General features: G+C 37.5%; 1 protein-coding gene across 1 annotated transcript; it reads left to right on the top strand.

The window, feature by feature from the left end:
* Nucleotides 1–1,849: 1,849 nt before the first annotated feature.
* On the top strand, nucleotides 1,850–2,982 carry LOC113352628. The gene is made up of 2 exons (XM_026596427.1): nucleotides 1,850–2,446; nucleotides 2,563–2,982. The coding sequence occupies exons 1-2, from the start codon at nucleotides 1,850–1,852 to the stop codon at nucleotides 2,980–2,982; spliced, it is 1,017 nt and encodes a 338-aa protein (XP_026452212.1).
* Nucleotides 2,983–20,456: the final 17,474 nt, after the last annotated feature.

Here is a 20,456-nt window from a genome sequence, read left to right on the forward strand (position 1 = left end):
TCTTAGTAGTATAAACGATGAGGCAAACAGACCGTGGTTACTTTTAGGTGATTTCAACTTTATCATGCATGAATCTGAAAAACAGGATGGTATTGCTGAAAACTCGATTGTTCCGAACTTTGTGAGAAACAAATTGATTGATTTAAAACTGAATGAAGTTTTCCCTTTTGGAAATCCTTTTTTACATGGTGCAATAGAAGATTCAAAGCTCCTACTGAGCTTATTTTTGAAAATTTAGACAGGGGTTTTATGAATGATAAATGGATTTCTTTACTGCCGCATACTAGGGTTACAAATTTAGGTCATGTCTACTCCGACCACTGTCTTATCCTGCTCAATTGCTTTCATTTTGAAGACAAACTTTCCATTCCGTATAAATTCTTCAGATCTTGGCAACTGAGTCCATAATTTAAGAGTGTCCTTATAAATTCTTGGTATAAGTCAGTTAAGGGATCAACGAGTTTCATTGTTGCGGGGAAGCTTAAAAAACTTAAGCATGATTTAAGTAATTGGAATAGGAATTCCTTTGGGCATATAAAAACTACAATACGAAAATTAAACGCTGAAATTGAGAAGCTTCAATATCTTCCATATACTCCTTCGATTGGGTCCTTCATTCTGAATTACTCGAAGCAGCTTGATTATTGGTATGAGATTGAAAATTCTTTTTATAAACATAAATCAAGAATTGATTACTTTAACTATTATGATAAGAATACTAATTTCTTTCATAATACAGTTAAGCTCAGAAATATGTATAATAATATATATACTTTACGTGACAGTCACGGTAACTGGTTGGAATGCAGAGACCAAGTTGTATCTCTTCTTTCTAGCCATTTCAAAAATATTTATACTTCATCGCAGACTAATAAGGGTGTTATTGAGGAAGTTCTTAAATACATACAGCCTATTATAACTGATGATGTTAATATCAGACTAACTGCCATTCCTACTTCGGATGAAATCCTAGATATTGTCAGAAACATGGCTCCATGGAAATCGCCGGGACCGGATGGTTTCCCTGGTGGTTTCTTTAGAGACAACTGGAATGAGGTGTCTTTAGAAGTTATTAATCATGTGCAATCTTTCTTTAGAAACAAATTTCTTCTTAAGAAGCTGAATCATACTTTCATTGCGCTGATTCCTAAAGTTAATAACCCCACAACTCCCCATGACTTCAGGCATATTAGTCTTACAAATACAATCTATAAAATTATCTCATTCTTACAAATAGGCTAAAACCCTTACTTAACTCTATTATTTCGCCTTTTCAGTCTGCTTTTATAGCAAACAGGCAAATTCAAGACAATATTCTAATTAGCCATGAAATTTACACTCTTTCAAAACTAGGAAAAGAAAAAACAATAAGAATGGATTTATGGCTATCAAATTAGATTTATCAAAGGCTTTTGATCGTCTTGAGTGGACTTTTATTTTTGTTGTGTTTAAAAAACTGGGTTTTTCTGAAGACTAGTGTCATCTTATTTCTCAATGTATTAGTATTGTGTCATACTCGGTGTTGGTTAATGCCTCCCCTAGTGATATATTTTGTCCTTCTAGAGGAATAAGGCAAGGAGATTGCCTTTCACCCTACATCTTTATATTATGCATGGAAACTTTGTCTCAACTTTTGTTGAAAGGAGAAAAGGACAATCTGATCCAGGGCTTTAAACTCAGGAATCATAGTCCTTCGATATCCCACTTGTTTTTTGCAGATGACTGCATGTTGTTTATGAAAGCCTCCTTAACTAATGCTAGAAATCTTATGAAGATTATTGATACTTTTGCGTAAGCTTCAGGTCAGGCTATAAATTTCTAAAAATCAGGTTTCTTTACTAGCAATAAAATGCATCATAAACATGTCAAACTTTTAGCTAGAACCCTTGGTATTAAATTTCTTAGTACTTCTGAAAAGTATCTTGGTACCCCTTTATTTGTTAATAGAGATAAAACTAAAACTTTTCAATTCCTCATTGATAAATTCTATAGCAGATTAAGTAATTGCAAGAAAACTAACTTGAATGTTGCTGGTAGAACGGTGGTCACTAAACATGTCCTTTCTAGCCTAGCTGTATATCATATGTCTAGTTTTCTTTTCCCTAAAAACATTACTTCTAAGATCGATTCTATTCAGAGAACTTTTTGGTGGTCAAAGAAAGATCCTAGAAGAGCTGCCTACTATCGTTCTTGGGGTGATATTGGTAAATCCAAATTAAATGGTGGTCTTGGAATTAAAAATTCTTTTGCTACTAACAGAGTGTTTATTGCAAAAATTGGTTGGAGATTGTATAAGAATACGGATCATTTAGTATCTAAATTTTTCAAGGATAAGTATTACCCAAATCAAAATCTGCTAGAGATCGACAAAGCTGTTAATTCTGCTTCCTGGACTTGGAAGGGCATAGTAAAAGGTTTGATAATATTTTTTATAAAATTAATGATGGTAAGGCTACAAGTATCTGGTCTTCTAAATGGTTACCTCTCAGTGATTCTCCTCCGACTTCGATTAACCCTAACTTTGTGAATTACAGTTTTGTTAGTGATCTTATTGATGTGCAGAATATTAGTCTTATTACATCGCTGTTTTCTCAGGATGTAGTCAACAAAATACTTGCGCTTAGAATCAATACTAGTAAACATGACACTGTCATGTGGGCTCACACTAGAAATGGAATTTTCACTATTAAATCTGCTTATAAAGTGTATATGAATGAATCTATAACCCCTGAAGATGCTTCTTTTTGGAAGAAAGTTTGGTCTTTAGATTGCCTTCCTAAGATTAAATTTTTTATGTGGAATTTTTTTGCTTATATGTTGTCTGTTAACTCTCTCCTTATGTTGTATAATCCTGCGGTTGATGACAGTTGCCCTCTTTGTAAGAATGAGTCTGAGACTGTGATGCATTTGTTCTTTAAATGTCCCATGGTTGTCCATATTTGGTTTGCTCTCTCCTTGCAGCATTTGGTTGTGGGAATTTGATTGGGTGGATGATATATTTTTGAACTGGTTTAATGGTAGTCTGGGTACTTCTCCCTTTGCTGCTGATTGGCCTAGCATTTGCGTTATAGTAATGTGTCTATATGGAAATTTAAATGTGATGTGTGTTAGAGCATAGCTCGGTCGACCTCGCATGTGTTGCTATCCCAAGCATGTTTGTCAATGTTAGTGATCAAAACTATAAGTCTTGATTTCTAGCCTACATAGCTAAGTCTCGGACTAGGATAGAAAAGTGTAGTTGAGCTCAAGGACTTCATGGCGATTCATCATACAACGACGAAGATCTATACAAGGAACCGTGGAATTTCATCAACAAAAAGGTATGTGGAGACTTGAACTTATCTATCACTCAAAAGTCTATCTCTTCTATCTCCTACTTCTTATGCTATATAGACTAGATCATACACATTTGACATTTCGAACTGAGAATTCATTGCTTATCTTTTATCTCGAAATTGTGTGTTGGTAAAGTGTTTCGCTTTGATCAAGTTTATCTTCACCTAGTGACGAAAGTCATGAAAAGTTTCAATCACTTTGAGAATTGCTCTGACGTGAATCGGTCTGTGAATAACGGCTACATAGCGTCCTCTGAGAATGTCTCAATGATTAAAATAAGAGTTTAGATTACATAACCATGTATTCCTTGAACCGAAGTTTTCGAACTTTGTTGATCAAGAGAAATCGGGAGGATTGTGGAATTGGCTTGCCGAGTCCGCGAACCCAGTCCGCGAACTGTCGGAAGTTCTCGACCGAGAATTTTTGCTGGATTTTCCAAAACTCGTTTGTGTGCTAAGTCCGCGAACTCAGTCCGTGAACCCAGTCTGCGAACTCAGTCCGCGAACCCAGTCTGCGAACTGGCGGAAGTTCTCTTTCCGAGAATTTCTGCTGAGTTTTGAAAACTCAACCGATTAACTTAAGTCCGCGAACTTGTTTGTGAACTTAAGAGGTTATGATCTAATGATGTGCTCTGAAAATGAAACATTAAATTACTAAGGAATTCTTTATGCAAACCGTGGATATAATGTTCATGAGCCGATTCAATCGAATCGAATCATCTTTGTTTCAATTGTGTCTTGTGTAGTTACATAAGATCTCATAGCAATTGAACAACCCTTTAACTAGTTCATTTGAGTCAATTGAACTAGTTATGGTGAAGAAGAACAAGGTTAATATGAAATACTCATATGGTTAACCTTTTGGGTTAATATGTTGAACCAACATACACGTACACGTTTGGGCATGGTTTTCACGAACCCAGTAAACGTCTACTCAAGTGTGTGTGACCACTAGTGGAAAAGGGGGGGTTTCTGACCCACATCCTCGACTCACAATAGCGGTTAATTGACCGTGGACCGGTCAAGACAGTCTGTGGTTCAGAAAAAAAACACAGAAAAGTTCCTCAATCACTAAAAGCGGTCGTTGCATAACAAATTTTTATTACCGTATCAATCTTCTTCAACTACTGATGCCTCGACCGCTGAGGCTCGATGTTTCAGTGGTTAGATTTCCTAGAGATTGATTATGATAATTGACCTACGGCTGTGATTTAATATCTCATTTCTTCATTAAATGCAGAAGAACCTTATCTACTTATCTCTTTTAATTATATTTCTTCTTCTCACCTCTTTCACAGCCGAATTCCTCATCTCTATATCTCTTTCTTGGTTTTTCTCTGAAAGTTTAATGGAGATCGAGTCTGCTTATTGACATCCTCTCTAATATCTTTCATTATCTGCTCTCAATCGACCTTCATCGTCTTCTTATGCAATTTCTCCAGATCCGGAAGGTGGAGTAGAAGTCAATACCCCCAAACAAGAAAGAGATTTCAATGGTAGTTTGTTCTTTCAGTGTTAAAATCCTTCACGCGATTAATTTGTTAATTATCTATGAATCATTCTTATTCATCATGTTCAATTATAGAAATTTAATTTCTAATATTAGGTCAGGGTAAATTTTCAAAGCTCTTGATTTTCCTTGTAATAGTTTTGATTAAGTGTTATCTTTCTTGATTGGGGTTGCGGTTTACTTCAACTGGTTCCTATTGACGGTGTGGTGGTGGTGATGAATTAGAAGATGACTCAGTTTGCTAATAAGATTCCTTATATTGCTTGTATTTTTGTGAGGTTGGTTAATTTGTTTTTGTTTTTTTTTTTTCAATTTGGGATTTAGGGGTATTCTGGTATCATGAGTTGATGATGTTTTTGGTTGATTCCAGCTGGGTCATTCTTAGATTCCATGACATATCTTTTAAAAGGGCAAGAAACTGAAGGTGGTAACTGGTTATCAAGAATTCTGGGTTTGGTTGCAGGAAGAGATTTGTTATTTGTGATGTTTCGATCTAATTATTTTTGTTGGGTTTTGGTGATTTGATCAATTTTTTGTTTTCATGTTGATTTTGAAGATGAGGATGACTATTTGTGAAGGACCTTATGGAAAGGGGATGTGTTTGTTTTTCCAGAAGTGGTCAAATACAGGTATGGTTTATTTGGTTGATATCGTTTATGTTTCATCAATGATTTCTTGGCCTCCTAGTGGCAGTTGAATTATGTTTTTTTTTTTAACTGTTCTTTTTATCCTATGAGTTCATTGTTTTGATTATCGCAAAAGGTTGGCTTGTCCTGCTCCAATATGCATATACGAGACAAAAAAGATATGGTTGGATGTCGTTAATCTTAGAGAATGTCAAAGAGGGGGTTAGTCGTGGGAGAGTTCGAGAGATTTTAATGTATTTGGGTTTTCTCCTGTTAGTCCTGAGGGAGTTTGAGGGAGTCTCTCCAAATCCCCGTTAGTCGTGGGGGAGTTTAGAGGAGTCTCCTAAACTCCCTAGAAAACACCCGTTAGTCGCTGGGGAGTTTAATAAAAGCTCTTGAACTCCCTGTTAGTCATAAAACCCTAAAATATTAGGGAGTTGGTTTCTTTGGGGAGTTTGAAGGAGTTTTTAGTGTATTTTGATCTCACAACAAATCTCTCAAAAGAGTAGAGATTTTAGTGTATTTTGGTCTCACAACCAAATTTGGTTCAAAATCTTTCTTTTCAAATCATACGGATTTCTCAAATCTCATCAACAAAAATGTTGTTCCCAACATGATGAAATGATTATCAGATGATGGCCATTATGATACGGTGAAACATTTCTATGAAGATATTAGGATAGTGATCTAGAGTCCATGAAAACATGTGGATATATAGATTTGTTTAGATCTACATATCCCGTAAGATGCACCAGCAAAAAAAAATGTAGAAGTCTTCACAATTAGCGCTTCCCTGAGTTGAATTACATTACCACTTCTGCAACCACCGTCAAAACTATTTTCTCACCACTACCATCACCACCTATAACCAACCACTACTCCCTTAACCACCCCAAATAAGAACCCTAATTTCAGAAATAAATAAAGGGAGTTAGAATTGTATGGAGACCGTTAAATTGAAGGGGAAAAAAATTATCTCGTTGCACAAAATAACATATTATTGATACAGAGATATGATCATTTTCATTTTTTTTTTCTTTTGATTAAAGATCAATGTTATTTGCAAATGAGGGTTTATTGTTTCTTAAAAGAGAATGAGTTAGGAGTGAACTCTCTCAAACTCCCTCTAATAAACTCTCTCAAACTCCCTACACTCCCCCAAACTCCCTGAACTCAAAAACACCAAACTCTCTCAAACTCCCTACACTCTCTCAAAATCTCTCAAAATTCCTGAGATTTAAAATACACTCAACTCCCCGGAAATCACTCGAGGACTAACCCCCTGAAAGACAGAGACGCTTATAGATAATTGTCCTGCTTTTAAATGTATCGACGCAAGCCCTCTACCTCCTTGGCTGAATTTACAATTTGCTAAAGGACATCAAAGCTTTGTTTAGTAGTTAAATAAAAACACTATACAGTTACGGGTGTCTTAGCTAAACATGAAACGGTGTGCCAGTGGCATTTATTAAGGTGCTGAGTTTCAGTTTGTTTACATCTTCTAGATTGAATTCTAGTTAATGAAATTTATTTTCAGGGATTGAATGATTGATTATGGATTTATTGTTGGTGGTGGATTATGTTGGTGGTGTTCGTGACGCTGATTGTGTTGTTAGTGTTAGTGTTGGAGGTGCAAGTGTTGGTGTTGTTGCTACTTGAAGGTGGTGGTCGACCTGGTGGTCTCTTAATAATTACATAAACAATGAGATATGAAATGGTAATGTAGACGGGATCACGGATTTGAATTCGCAGCGGAGATGTTGTCTGGTTTGATCCATGTCAGATACATACTATCCACTAAAGAGATGACTGCTATGGTGAGAACTTGCTCGGTTTTCTTTTGTTTCCTTAAATGCTTTCTTTTATGATTAGAACTATGATTATTTAAGGTGACATCCGCTACCGTCTTATCCAGATGAACAAGTATAAGAACTATGACTCTTGGAGAAGCAATAAAGTTTATAGATGTGGAAAACCATGCCTTCCAGTTGGACAGTCGGACATTCTTGGTCAAGTACAGTGAAGATCAACTGTCCTAAGTGCGAAGATATATACTGTCCTAGAGTTTATTGTTGGTTTAGTATTTGATTGTTAGTTAATTGGTTTGGTATTGGTTGTTGATTGCAGCTTAATGACCACAATATTATTAAAGGAATGGGAGTCTCATCAATTCTGGGGAACGCAGGCTCTCGAATGACCAACTCGATGGGGAACATCGTTGGTGTTAATAATGGCGGAGGTTTATCTGTTGCTGGTCTAGCATCCAGTTTAAACTTAGCAGGAAATTCTGGATCTGGGAATTTGGGTCTACAAGGACCTCACAGACTAATGACTGGTGTTATTCCACAAGGTAGAATCTTTATATCTCAGAAGAAACTCCATTTAGTCCTGAATTATCAGCATTGCAATAAACATGACCCATTTGGATTTAACTGTATATACACATATATATATAGAGAGAGGGAGCACTGTATAAATGAGAGTTTTCTGCAACTGGTGACTTTCAGCACTATAACTATATTATTTATATGGTTATGCTTAGGAATCATGTTAAATACTCTCATATCCTCATAGGTCACTTGACACTTTGTTGAGTGATGCCAATTGCCCAGTTATTAACATGAGCCTGCGATATGTGATTTACTTGAGGTTGTACCCTGAGGAGGTAAGCAAAATGACGGTAAGAGTTCAATTTTACGTGTAGTATTACTAGAACTCGTAGACTGGATGAACCTACGTAGTCATTATTTTTTATCATGAGACTGAATTATGCGATTTACTTAAGGTTCTATCTTGAGGAGGTAAGCAATATGACAGTAAGATGACACTAAGAGTTCAATTTTACGAGTGTAGTACTACTAGAACTCATAAAGTGGATGAACCTGCGTAGTCGTTATTTTTAACTAGAAGATCTGCTGAATGAATTGTCTGGATACTAGTTTGACTACCAATGACTCTTGATCCTCGGAAAAATATGAGGTGATATAGTACAAGTATCTTACTTGAAGTATCAAATCAATAATCACATCTGTGTCTTCTCTCTGAGCAGACACATTAACTTCTCCTGAATTTCATGTACCTGTAATTTGTCTAATTATCTAAGATGAACCATGAATTATTTTTGGTGCTTCTCTGCATGTATGTGGTATATGAAGTCAGCGCTGCAGATGATGTCTATGTTAGGAAACTCCTATTCTAATATTGGAGGTCCGCTATCTCAGAATTCTATCTTTCATTATGGTGCAGCTTAACGCTGACCTTGCTTATAAGCAAGGTCAATTTAGAATGTCTATGTAAGTCAGATCTCTGTTCTATGTGCCCAGGATTATATATTACATGTAAACTTTGCATGATATGAAATATGACCTTGCTTTGGTAGTTATTCGATGCAATCCTCTGTCTCTCCATCTTGTTGGTTCTCATTAGATTAGATTATAGTGTCATAGTTCTGTTCTATACCTTTATGACTTTGTATTCCTTAATTGTATCTCCAGATTTGGAAGTTTTGCACATAAACTTTTTAAACATAAGCACAGAAGACCATGCCATGTATGCGAAGGTATAGTCATAATTAATTATAATAATAAGATGCAAACTTACATTTTTTTGGATCTAGATTCAACCCTCTGATAACAAATAGTTAATTTCTGGCAACATTCTATTTTGTTCTCCTGGATCCTTCTTGATCTGGAACTGTTGTTGACAGATTGAATAATCTTACTGCAGGTGAGCTTCATTCGATTCTACCACTTTTTTCTTCAATATAAGCTTTGCACCGAACTCTTATTTCTCTTCTGATTGTTCCCTCATTATTATTGCTCGCTCCCGCTAGCAACCGGTTAGGCTTCAGTGGGTATGTACAGATTTTATTGCAAAAATAGTTGAATCTGAATGCTATTGTGGATTCCAGGGGTTACTTACTTGTTGAAGATGGATTCAATTATATGAAAGTGGCATTTGTAAGAGATATCAAAGATCAACAAAGAAGTTTGAGGTTTGTTTCGCCAGCAAACCTGTTCCATGTCCTAGTTTGGCTATTACATAGTTTTGTTTCTGAATGTAACTTGCTTTTCTTGGTATGTCATTGATAAGAGATGGGGATTAGGAAACACAGATAATGGACAAGCTCCGCTCAGACCCAGGTAAGTAAAAGAACCTATCAGCTAAGCATCATTTCTAGTTACCATTTTAGTTGTTATTAGTTTCTCTAAGTCTCATTACAAATCGTATTAAGTTCAATGTTATATTTGGGCTTTCAGGTTTTAAACTTGGGTTTGGGAAACATACATCAGAAGAAATAGTGATCTCCAAGGAAGCATTGGTATTTAGTTTTGGAATCTCCAATAAGATCAGACCCCAACACGAATGCTTATAGATCCATTTGTCTTCTCTGGAACCACGAATGAAGCTCCTTCAATTTCGACAACTGTTGGAGATGATGAGTATTAGGATGGAGATATTCGGTAATAATGTTGGTTTTAACACTTGTTTAGTGGCTTTTCTTGTAAGATTACATTGGTCAGAACTCCAGATTTTAATCCTTTTTGTGTAATTTGAAACCAATGAATCATTGAGTGTTAAATTGAATGATTATTTGTGTGCAAGTTTAATTTGATTCTAATTTTTACTTGATTTGAATTTGGTTTCCATTTGAGTTTTATTTGATTCTCATTTGACTTCTAATTTGAGTTTCATTTGATTCTCATTTGAATTCTAATTTGACTTTCATTTGATTCTCATTTAGTTTTATTTGTGTTTGATTTCAGATACAGTCAGATTCAGTCAGGCCAGACAGCCAATCTGAATCAATTTTTTTTTATATTAAAATTTATATTTATGACTGATTGAAGTTAGTCATACATTATTGACTGTTAAAATGGGTCGTTCATATAAGATTTAACTCGTATCTATGACTTGCTTTGACGGTCGCGAAACTGCTATTTTCCACTAGTGGACAAGCTAAGTTTTCGATCTAACGGTTGAGAAATATTAGCTTGAATCTAAATCAGGTTTTCATCTAACGGTGAATAAGGATTGCTTTGTAACTAATGCAAAACTCTGATTTGAAGGCTATATAAAGGAGACATCTAGCATTGTGCAAAACTATTCCCCACACGTCTGTGTGCTACTAGTGCGCCCGCTTGAGTCGATCTCCATTAACCTTTGATTTTCTTCTCTAAAATCAGGTTAACGACTTAAAGACTTCATTGGGATTGTGAAGCCAGACCGATACTACTTTATCGTAGTTGTGTGATCTGATCTTGCATCTTCTACCGTACGAGTACAATCGATTGATTGGCTTGAGATCGTGAGAGTTCTCCGATAGGCAAGATAAAGAAGTCACAAACATCTTCGTCTCACTATTTGTGATTCCTCGCCAATCCGCTTGTGTAGTCAGGAAGAATTATAGAGAGGTGATTGATTAATCTAGGTTGTTCTTCGGGAGTATAAGACCAGATTATCAATTGGTTCTTGTTCACCTTGATTTTATATCAAAAGACGGAACAAAACCTAGGGTTTATCTGTGGGAGACAGATTTATCCTTTGATAGACTCTTCTGTGTGAGACAGATCTGTACTTATTATCAAGTCTGTGATTTTAGGTTACAACAACTCTTGGTTGTGGCTGAGATCAGCTAAGGGAATCAAGTGCGCAGTATCCTGCTGGGATCAGAGGCGTAGGAGTACAACTGTACCTTGGATCGGTGGGAGACTGATTGGGGTTCAACTATAGTCCAGTCCGAAGTTAGTTTGCAGTAGGCTAGTGTCTGTAGCGGCTTAATACAATGTGTATTCAATCTGGACTAGGTCTCGGGGTTTTTCTGTATTTGCGGTTTCATCGTTAACAAAATTTCTGGTGCCTGTGTTATTTCTTTTCCGCATTATATTTTACATAATTGAAATAATACAGGTTGTGTGTTCGTGATCATCAATTGGAAATCCAACCTTTGGTTGTTGATTGATATTTATTGATCCTCATACATTGGTCTTTGGTACCGTCCAAGTATTCCTTGTATTTGATAAATACACGCTATTGTTTCTAGCTTAAGTAAAAAATCAAATCAATAGAGAGATATTAACTCCTTGAGATACTTTTATCTAGATTGAGTCTGACTGTCTAGTTGATTCTCTAGGAAAGTATTTCGGAGTTAGTCCATATAGATTCCTGTAGATGGGGAAAAACGATTTGCTGGTTTTTAAGGAATTGAGGAGACGACCGTACGGAGGAGACTTCTCGAACCGAGCGAAATGTTAAACCTCACACAGATGCACCGCAGCAAAGGGGGTGCTTTAGATTCGAGAGATCAATCTGTAGTACTCCGGCCTAAATCAAGACAATGACCGTTCCAGAGTAAATTCGGTCACAAGAGAGGATGGGTTGATCTGTAAGAGGGAAGCTGAGAAATGTGTGGAATCAATGGTAATCAAAGATTGTGGGTGTGTGAATGCTGAATATGATAAGCTCTGAATGATTGAAATTTCTCAATCGAGATTAGTTGCTCAATTGACGAGTTGATGATCTCGTGTTGTCGATGAGACGTGAGATTGATGATACTGTTGATGCTGATGATTCAATCATGATTCAGAGACTTATTTATATTGCTGGAATTTTAGACATCATGATCCCATGAAGTGTGACAGTTGATGGAATCAAGGAGTGGGGAATTTTAGAGATCGTGTTTGAAACCAGTTGCTCAACGTGTGGAGACTTGGTCGATTTTCCACCCACTACCTCGTGAATTCCTTCAACTGATTTCACGACTTTCTCACATACCATCGTGTGTTTGAACACACGTGCCGTAGACTTCCAGACCAAAACCCTAAGTGATATCCCCCAAAGTGACACGATTGACGTCTCGTGGTATGTTGGTCGATTGATGACTTCGTGGTTTGATGGGACGACGAGTCCATGTAGTTGCTGAGTTGAACATGATGTTCTGAAACTCATGAGTTGAACATGTCATGAGACAGAGGTATAGTTCTTACGATGAAGTGAGCAAGTATTGCTCATTCTATGGATCGTTGAATATTGATTGTTGAACCAGTATTCCTTGGTTTGAGCGAATATTCATCTGAGAAAGTGTTGCTCATGTGATGAATTGTTCAATATTATATCATCTGAGCACGTGTTGCTCATCTGATGGATTATTGGCAGCGTACCAAAAATATTAATTAGAATACTGGTCGTTGAACCGAGCATAATTAATAAAATTAATTACCATGAGGTCGTTATAAAATTATTAAGTTTGGAATCTGGAATGATGATCCTTGGATTCAGAAACCCTAATTTGATCAATTGATGATCAATTCATGGTTCGTCAGAATTTTAACCATGGGACGAAGGAGGGAGCGACTACATGGGACCGTGGGTCAACCATGTAGTGTCCATATGCCCACGTGAGCAAATATAAAGAACTCCTGAAGAGTTGACGATTTGTTGGTGAAAGAATGATCAAATGCTGGTTTAATCATTTATTCGAAAATGCTCGTCTGAGCCTTATGTGAGAAAACCTAATTAATTATGACGGAGTGAGGGACCGACCATGGGTCATGAAACCGGCCCTGGGTAGTCACGTGACCGCGCTGATGATCACTTCATGAAAATCCAAAGTGTTTGGAAGAGTCTTGGACCTAATACGTGCAATTGTTAAAATTAGGTCAAAACTGTGAAACTTGATGGGACCGGCTTCTGTAATCCAAAGAGCCAATCTTGGTCGGTCAAGATAGCGTGATCGTGTCCCCAAGGCGTCCGCGTCTCAGTCCTGAGAATTATTATATTTTCTGGCGTGCAATTGAGCATCTATTCGAGAAAATATGCCAAAATTAGGGTTTCGACAAAACTGAGGAAAACACCATGAGATGATGGAAAATAATTATAAAATAAGGAATAAGGAGGCATGGGACATCCGAGGCCAAGGCATGGTCGGCCGGTCGTGGACACGGTCCCGTGGTGCCTTTTCCTTAATTTTATAATATTTTGATGATTTTATGAAAAATTCATGAATTTTGAGAAATTTGATGAATTTAGGGAGTTTCCATGCATTGAAGGAGTTTTCATGAGTTTAGGGAAGGAAAAATATTAAAATAATAAAAACAAAGGCGTGTGGGGCCGTGGAGGCGCGGCCGGACGGCTATGGCCCGGTCCCATGAGTTTTCCTAATTTTTATGTATTTTTAATGTATTTTTCCATGATTCGAAGGGATTTTCCTAATTTGAGAGAAATACCATGAAATCAAGGAGTTTCATGGAATGAAGGAAATCCTAAAAATAATAATAATAAAATACATGGGCGTGTGGAACCGGCTGAGGCATGGCCGGCCGGCTGGGCCCGGTCCCACGTGTTTCCCTAATTTTTATATTATTATTTTTTATGTATTTTGAAAATACCATGATTTGAAGGAATTTTCATGAAATCAGGGAAATAATAATAATAATAATAATAATAATAATAATAATAAAATAATGAGGAACCATAAGGTGTGGGGCCGGCTGGGACCAAGGCGTGGCCGGTTGGCTAATGGTTGCGCCCCACACTATTTTTCCTTAATTTTATATTATTTTCATGGGTTTATGAAAACGCCATGAAATCGAGGAGTTTCCTCGAGACGAAGGAGATTTGTTCAAATGAAAGGATTTTCATCGGATGAAGGAAAATAATAAAAACATGATAAAATATAAAACTGGCATGGGATTGGTCATGGCACGGTCGGCCAGTCAATGAATCCAATCCCTTGGCGCCTTGGTCAATATTTTGATTATTTATTATTTTCTTCCTATTTTGCAATAGGTTAATCGTTTCGTCGTATTTTGAAATACTCGTTCATGCGGTGACTGTTAGTGCATCGTCGTTGAACACACTTTCATCATGAAATCGGAGTAATGAGATAATATAGTTATTGATATTCTATGAGATCAAGCCATGGATTCGATCATAAAACCAGAACAATTGTTATTGCCATTCCATGGGACCAGTCGTGGATTCGACCATGGAATAGGAGCAATTGTTATTGCCATTCCATGGGACCAGTCGTGGATTCGACCATGGAATAGGAGCAATAATAGATTATTCAGGGAATTCAGTAGTGAATGTCATGGCAGAATTAATCTTTATTAGAAATAATTAACTTTGTGGCTCTATACTAGCATAGAAAGTTGTCTAGGAGCATTAATTATCCCGATATGAGCTTGTCGGTAAGTCATATCCTTTATATAGTCAGGGTAAACTCGTTGCTTGTTCCTAAAGACGTTGTCGCTCTATACTAGCAGAGCAAGCTTTCTAGGAGTCGTCCATCTCGTGATACTATATAGAAATAATCACTGAAAGTGTTCAGTGTTCATGAGATATGCCGTTGTCCAGTCGTGAGACTACATATCTACATGTACTCTGGGAGAAAGTACTCTCCGTTGAGAATTCGATGATAGACCCGTGTCTTAATACTCACATCGATTGCTGGATCAGAGCTTCGTATAATTATGAGTTCACGATTTTAGCCCTTGTCGAAAATCCACCATCTACATTAAGTCCCCTGCTTACTCAGGAAAGCGGTGTTCCTCAGTCAGCATTAAATGGTGATTTTCCGGCCATAAATAACAATATCGGTAATTGAACTTAGTCGTAAGTTGAGACGTTACCGGATTTAGAGAGCATGAGAAGACCACGACTTGATGAAGGCTTCAATGTCATGATTGGAGCGTCGTTTGGTGAGCATAAATTGGTATTGAACCGCTGGTTTGGACGACGAGTCCGTGGTTGGTCAGGATTCGCGGGACGGGCCCAATAAGGAAATCCTTGGAAAATTAGGTTTTGGAAATAAAAAATTGTATAAAAGGAATTAATCCTTTTTTTTTTAATTTCTCCACGTCTATCTCTCCATCACCTCTCCTCCTTCACGCCAGCAGCTTGAAGTTCCGCCGCCACCTGATCGCTGCCGCCGGCCGACCAGGTGCGCGTTTTTTTTTTTTTTTTGATGTTTGCTGATGTTGTGACCTTCATGAGTTGTTCATGTTTTGATCATGATGAAACCATATACATGTGTGTATATATTGGTATGAGTTTTATGACAACCCTCGTTTTTGAAAACGTATGTTCGTTCAATCGTTAGTTTTGAAAATTAACAATAATCCCTGATTTAGAAGAGATTTTTTTTTATGAACCTAGGTCCAGTGATAAAACTTAGTTTATGAGGTTTTATCATAAAAGAAGTGAATTTTCACGAAATCGACATAAACCTTCATTTTAAAGACAAATAACGACGACACGAAGGAAAATATATATTATGAACATGTGTCCAGTGATAAAATTTTGTTTATGATCTTTCATGTAAATACAAAACTTTATCATATGTATAAATTGTGAGCTTTCACAGTATTTCGAAATAAACCTTCGTTTTAAAGACAAATAACGACGATACGAAGGAAAAATAGTTTTTTTTTATATATATGCAGCCGTGACATATATTGTGCAAAATATGATGGTATATTTTATTTGCATGAGTTTGTTTTCATTAGATAAAATCTTTGAGAATTTATATATGCAAGTTGCATTAATTGTTGTTTTGAAAAAAAATCAAAACGTGTGTTTTGAGGAACCTTCGAAGATAGACAATATATTTATGATGAAATATTTTATTGTTATAAACTTCGTAGGTCAGTTGTGTGAATGTTCACATTATGAAAATTGTGTTCGCGATTTTATGAAAATCAGTCTCGGAAATTAAATAAAGTTTCGTTCGTTTTTGCAGTTTTCGAAGAGGCGAACGATTTTGAGGTGTTAACTCTTACGACATAACTACTACCATTAGTAGAATTGTAAAGAGGTAAGAATTCAGAGTTACCATTTTTGCTTGTATTTCCTTGATTTATATCTGGACGGCATACTGAAGTAGAATGTAGTGTGAACCTTTTCAGCTACTCAGCAAAGATGACCAATTCCCAAGCTGACGACGCCTCGAGGGAAGAGATGTGCGTTGATGATGGTATCTCCAGAGATGAGACATGCATGGATGAAACTTCCATTGGGGGAGACGAAGACGAAATCCCTGGGATTAAGAATGTCCCGAACATAGATGATGCAATCTTTGAAAAAGATATTCCAGGAGCTGAGCAATATTTGAAATCCCCAGTGTATCGTCTTTTGATAAATCCCAGAACTGTTACTCAGAAGAAATTGGTGACTCCTAAGACAGTGATTCAATTTTGTCTTGAACGAGGGATCTTCACCTCATCAATCATAGAGTTTAAGCTTTCTCGACGACCTTTGGAGAAATTTGCCGGTTGGGCGAGGCATATGTTGGGTTTTCCTCATGTGAGGACTATGCTCGACCAGGTGCAGGTGACAAGAGCTATTCAAGCTTCTGGAGAGTTGTTCATTTATCATGACGTAAGTGGTATTGTGGATCTGTTTGCTCGTTGGTGCATTCCCACTCACACTTTCATATGTATATGGGGAGAGTTTACCATTACCTTGGAAGACGTGGCGGCTCTGATGCATCTCCCAATCACGGGAAATCTTCCTGGGGATCTTTCAGATGAGGAGACCGCCGTTTCTCATGTCTTGACAGCTGCAATGGAGAAAGCGAATAAGGCTGGTAGTAAAGGGTGCTATGCTTCCTGGTTGACACACTGGTGGCCCAAAGACGAGGTTTCTGATAAACCCATCGACGGTATGTTACCCATTGTTGCTTTCTTATGTTTATGGTTGTCCAGAGACGTTTTTGAAGACAGTGGAAACTTGTTGAAGCCTTTTGAGATTACCTTTGCTATTAAGATGGCTCAAAGTGAGCAACTTCCGATAGGTAGTTTGTTCTTAGGCTCCTTGTATTACAACCTGGACTCCTTGATTATAGACTCCAGTGTGTCGAACGGCTCTATGAAGATTGAGTGTTATGCCAACACGATGTTTCTTCAAGCTTTGATGTGGGAGCACTTTAAGAATTATGCACCTACTCCACGTAATGTTCTGCAAGGACCGAATACTGATGCGCGCCATACTTTCCCTGAGAAAGATAATGCTAGGATCATGCGTTGGTCCACAAAGCAGCCTCGTTCTAAAATACGCTTTATTGATGTGTTAGATGAAGAATCTGAGTTCAATTTTCGCCCGTGGGTGTCAGTCCCTGATTATGTTTCTCAGCCGATGACTTTCAATACTGGAGAAAGCACGATTTTGACGTCTGGTGCGTATCTGAGTGATGGCGAAAGATCTTTCATGTTGAGTTGCACCCCTGGTCATTTGCTATCAGCCACGTTTGGAGAGCTTTCAATGGAGGAGTATAATATTGATAGAACAACTCGACAAATGGGTATGGATCAGTGTGTTCCAACCATACGGAGAAGGAAGCCATCAGTTGAGCAACTCAGGACTCATTTGTATCATACTCACATGGAAGGGAGCAGCTACTGGTTTCCTGGTTCTGATAGATTCGCCTATGTAACCCCAGGTTATGTAGAATTCTGGGATCAGCAACTTCGGCGTTTGTGTGGCTTTGTAAGATTTCCCAGACCTATATTCAAGGATCTTCCTTCGACTGAGATGATTTCCAGTCGACCAAGATTGAAGTATCTTTCTGGTGATAAACGAAAGTCGTCTCCAGGATGCTCTCAGGTATGTTTCTTCATATAATCTTCACGAAATTATAAGAACTGTATTCTGATTATATTACTGGATTTCACCACAGGACGGTCGTAATATACGACCTCGAATCGGTGTAGATCTCTCAGAGACTGAGGCGGTTATTCATGGCGGAGAAGGCAGGTATAAAGGTTGTAAGCTGTTACCCAATACCGTAAAGTCCCCAGTTGGTGCTTTGGTGAGTTTCCAGTATTTTCTTTGTTGTGACTCTTTCTCGCCCATATTATTAGGATCCTGAAACCGATATTGTTATTCCGTTGCAGAGTTTTTCTCCATCAAGTATTGATGGTCTTCGGTTCTCCGCCTTTGATCAAGCAATTCCTGACTTGAGCGATGAAGAAGAAGTTGTAAGTATCTCTTCACATGTTCGATTATGATGCTTTATTGATGAAACGCTAATTGTTTGAGAATATGTCCAGGAGGATGTTGTTATGGAAATGGAGAGTGCTGCTACTCGACCGTCGCTTGAGAATAGAGACACAGGCAGTGCCAAGGATTTGGAGCCGAATGAAAGTAATGATCCTCCCATCATTGACACGGATAATCCCAACTCCTTGAACGCTTTGTATACCTCTCAAGTAAGCATATATCATGTACCTTCTCCATAGAAGTATAAAAGTTCTTATTTTTGAATGAATGAAAGTGAATCCATGTGCGTATATGAAAACTTAGTCAAATTTCGTCGTCAGAAAATTCGGAACCCATCTTTTAGTAAAAATGCCGTAGAATCTTCGTCCGGAATCGGATTTTGATGATCTGCATGTGCAAATTCAATCCTGTAAAATTTCCAAGGTTTATCAAAGAAGATTTTTAATTTTTGAGCACGTTCATAGCCTGACAAAGGCGAAATAGTAAACTTCCAGGACTTTTTCAGATTGCGCATCACTTGATATTTTGGCCACATCTACTTGCTCGTTCATCGGATTGTCATGAAAATTTGACATGTCGTAGAGGACATCCATACGAATAGAATGGTATATGTATAATCCTCAAATTTCTTGTAGATTTCTCCCAGTTTGTCTCTTAGTACAGACCAGATTTCAGTTTCTTCAGACGGACTCATCGTAAAACGTGTTTTCATGACTTTTATGTTATTTGATCGTGCCTTGAATGTATTATGATGAACCTTAATGATGTTGCCTTGCTGGTATACTGTGTTTCATAATCTCCTTTGGATTCGTGACTCTAACCTCATGTAATCTTCGTATTAGGTGCAAAATACCGAAATTGAGGATACTGGAGCCAACGATGATAACTCTAACCATTCTGGAGTTATTGATGAAGAGACAACCAACCCTGCACTTAAATTCCATGAGAAGGTCGCTACTGATGTTATGGAAACCCAGATGGTTATTTCCTCAGTGATAGAAAGAAACTGAGACAGCAACGAATAATACCGAAGGAATTATTGCTTTGGTTGTGGAAGCCGCTCCAGTGTCTGAGAACCGTATAATAGTGTATGAATATCCAACTGCAGGAGTTTCTTTCGATCCTCCATTTGACACTTCACTCCCATATCATGAACTGATAGGTGGATTCAACGTTCCCATTGGATATGCACGCTTGTACGAGACAATATGGAAGAAGTTTGGCCACATGATCGTTGACAGGAATCCTGGGCGTGCTTATGCTTTAACCATGCAAGTAGACGTTATCTTGCGTGTCGTGAGTGATATGCGTGCCAGACCTAGGAATACTGTGACTCCAGATATACTCTTTGATTGGGAGTTTAACTTGGAGAATTCAGAGAGACTTGGCCCCAACGTGAAATGGCTTCGCAAGCAAATAAATGTTATCAAGGATTCATGTGAGAAGAACATACCCTTTACCAATGATGCTGTGAAGGAGAAGGAAGACAAGATTTCCAAGCTGACCGAGGAGTTGAACAAGGAGAGGGCGGCTTTGCAAATCTTGAAGGATGCTGATGAACGAAAGCCTTTTCTTGCTGATTTCCTTTGATTATCTCCTGAACTTATGAACTTCTGAGAGATGTGAGGTTTATACTTGGGTTTTGATATTTAGATGGTTTTGGATTGACTGATGGTTAAGGATTTTCTTGTAGATTTGATAGAGATTTTCTTTTACGAAATATGAACTGAATTTTGATAAATTGTTGAATTCAAATACTAATTGCAAGTATTGCAAACGTTTTGGAGGAATTGAAATACAAATGAAACAAAATCCTAAATATTAAATCCAAACGCCGTGAATGCTTCGAACGCCCAATACCTCAAATGTCCAATAATTTTAGATAAACGCCTTGAGCCAATTTTCATGAATTACTGGCAGGGTTATGTCATCTGTGTTGGACTTGATGACCATGAATGGTCCTTCCCAATTGGAGTCCCTGTTTGA

The sequence above is a fragment of the Papaver somniferum genome, chromosome 2 (assembly GCF_003573695.1).
Source record: "Papaver somniferum cultivar HN1 chromosome 2, ASM357369v1, whole genome shotgun sequence".
Lineage (NCBI taxonomy): Eukaryota > Viridiplantae > Streptophyta > Magnoliopsida > Ranunculales > Papaveraceae > Papaver > Papaver somniferum.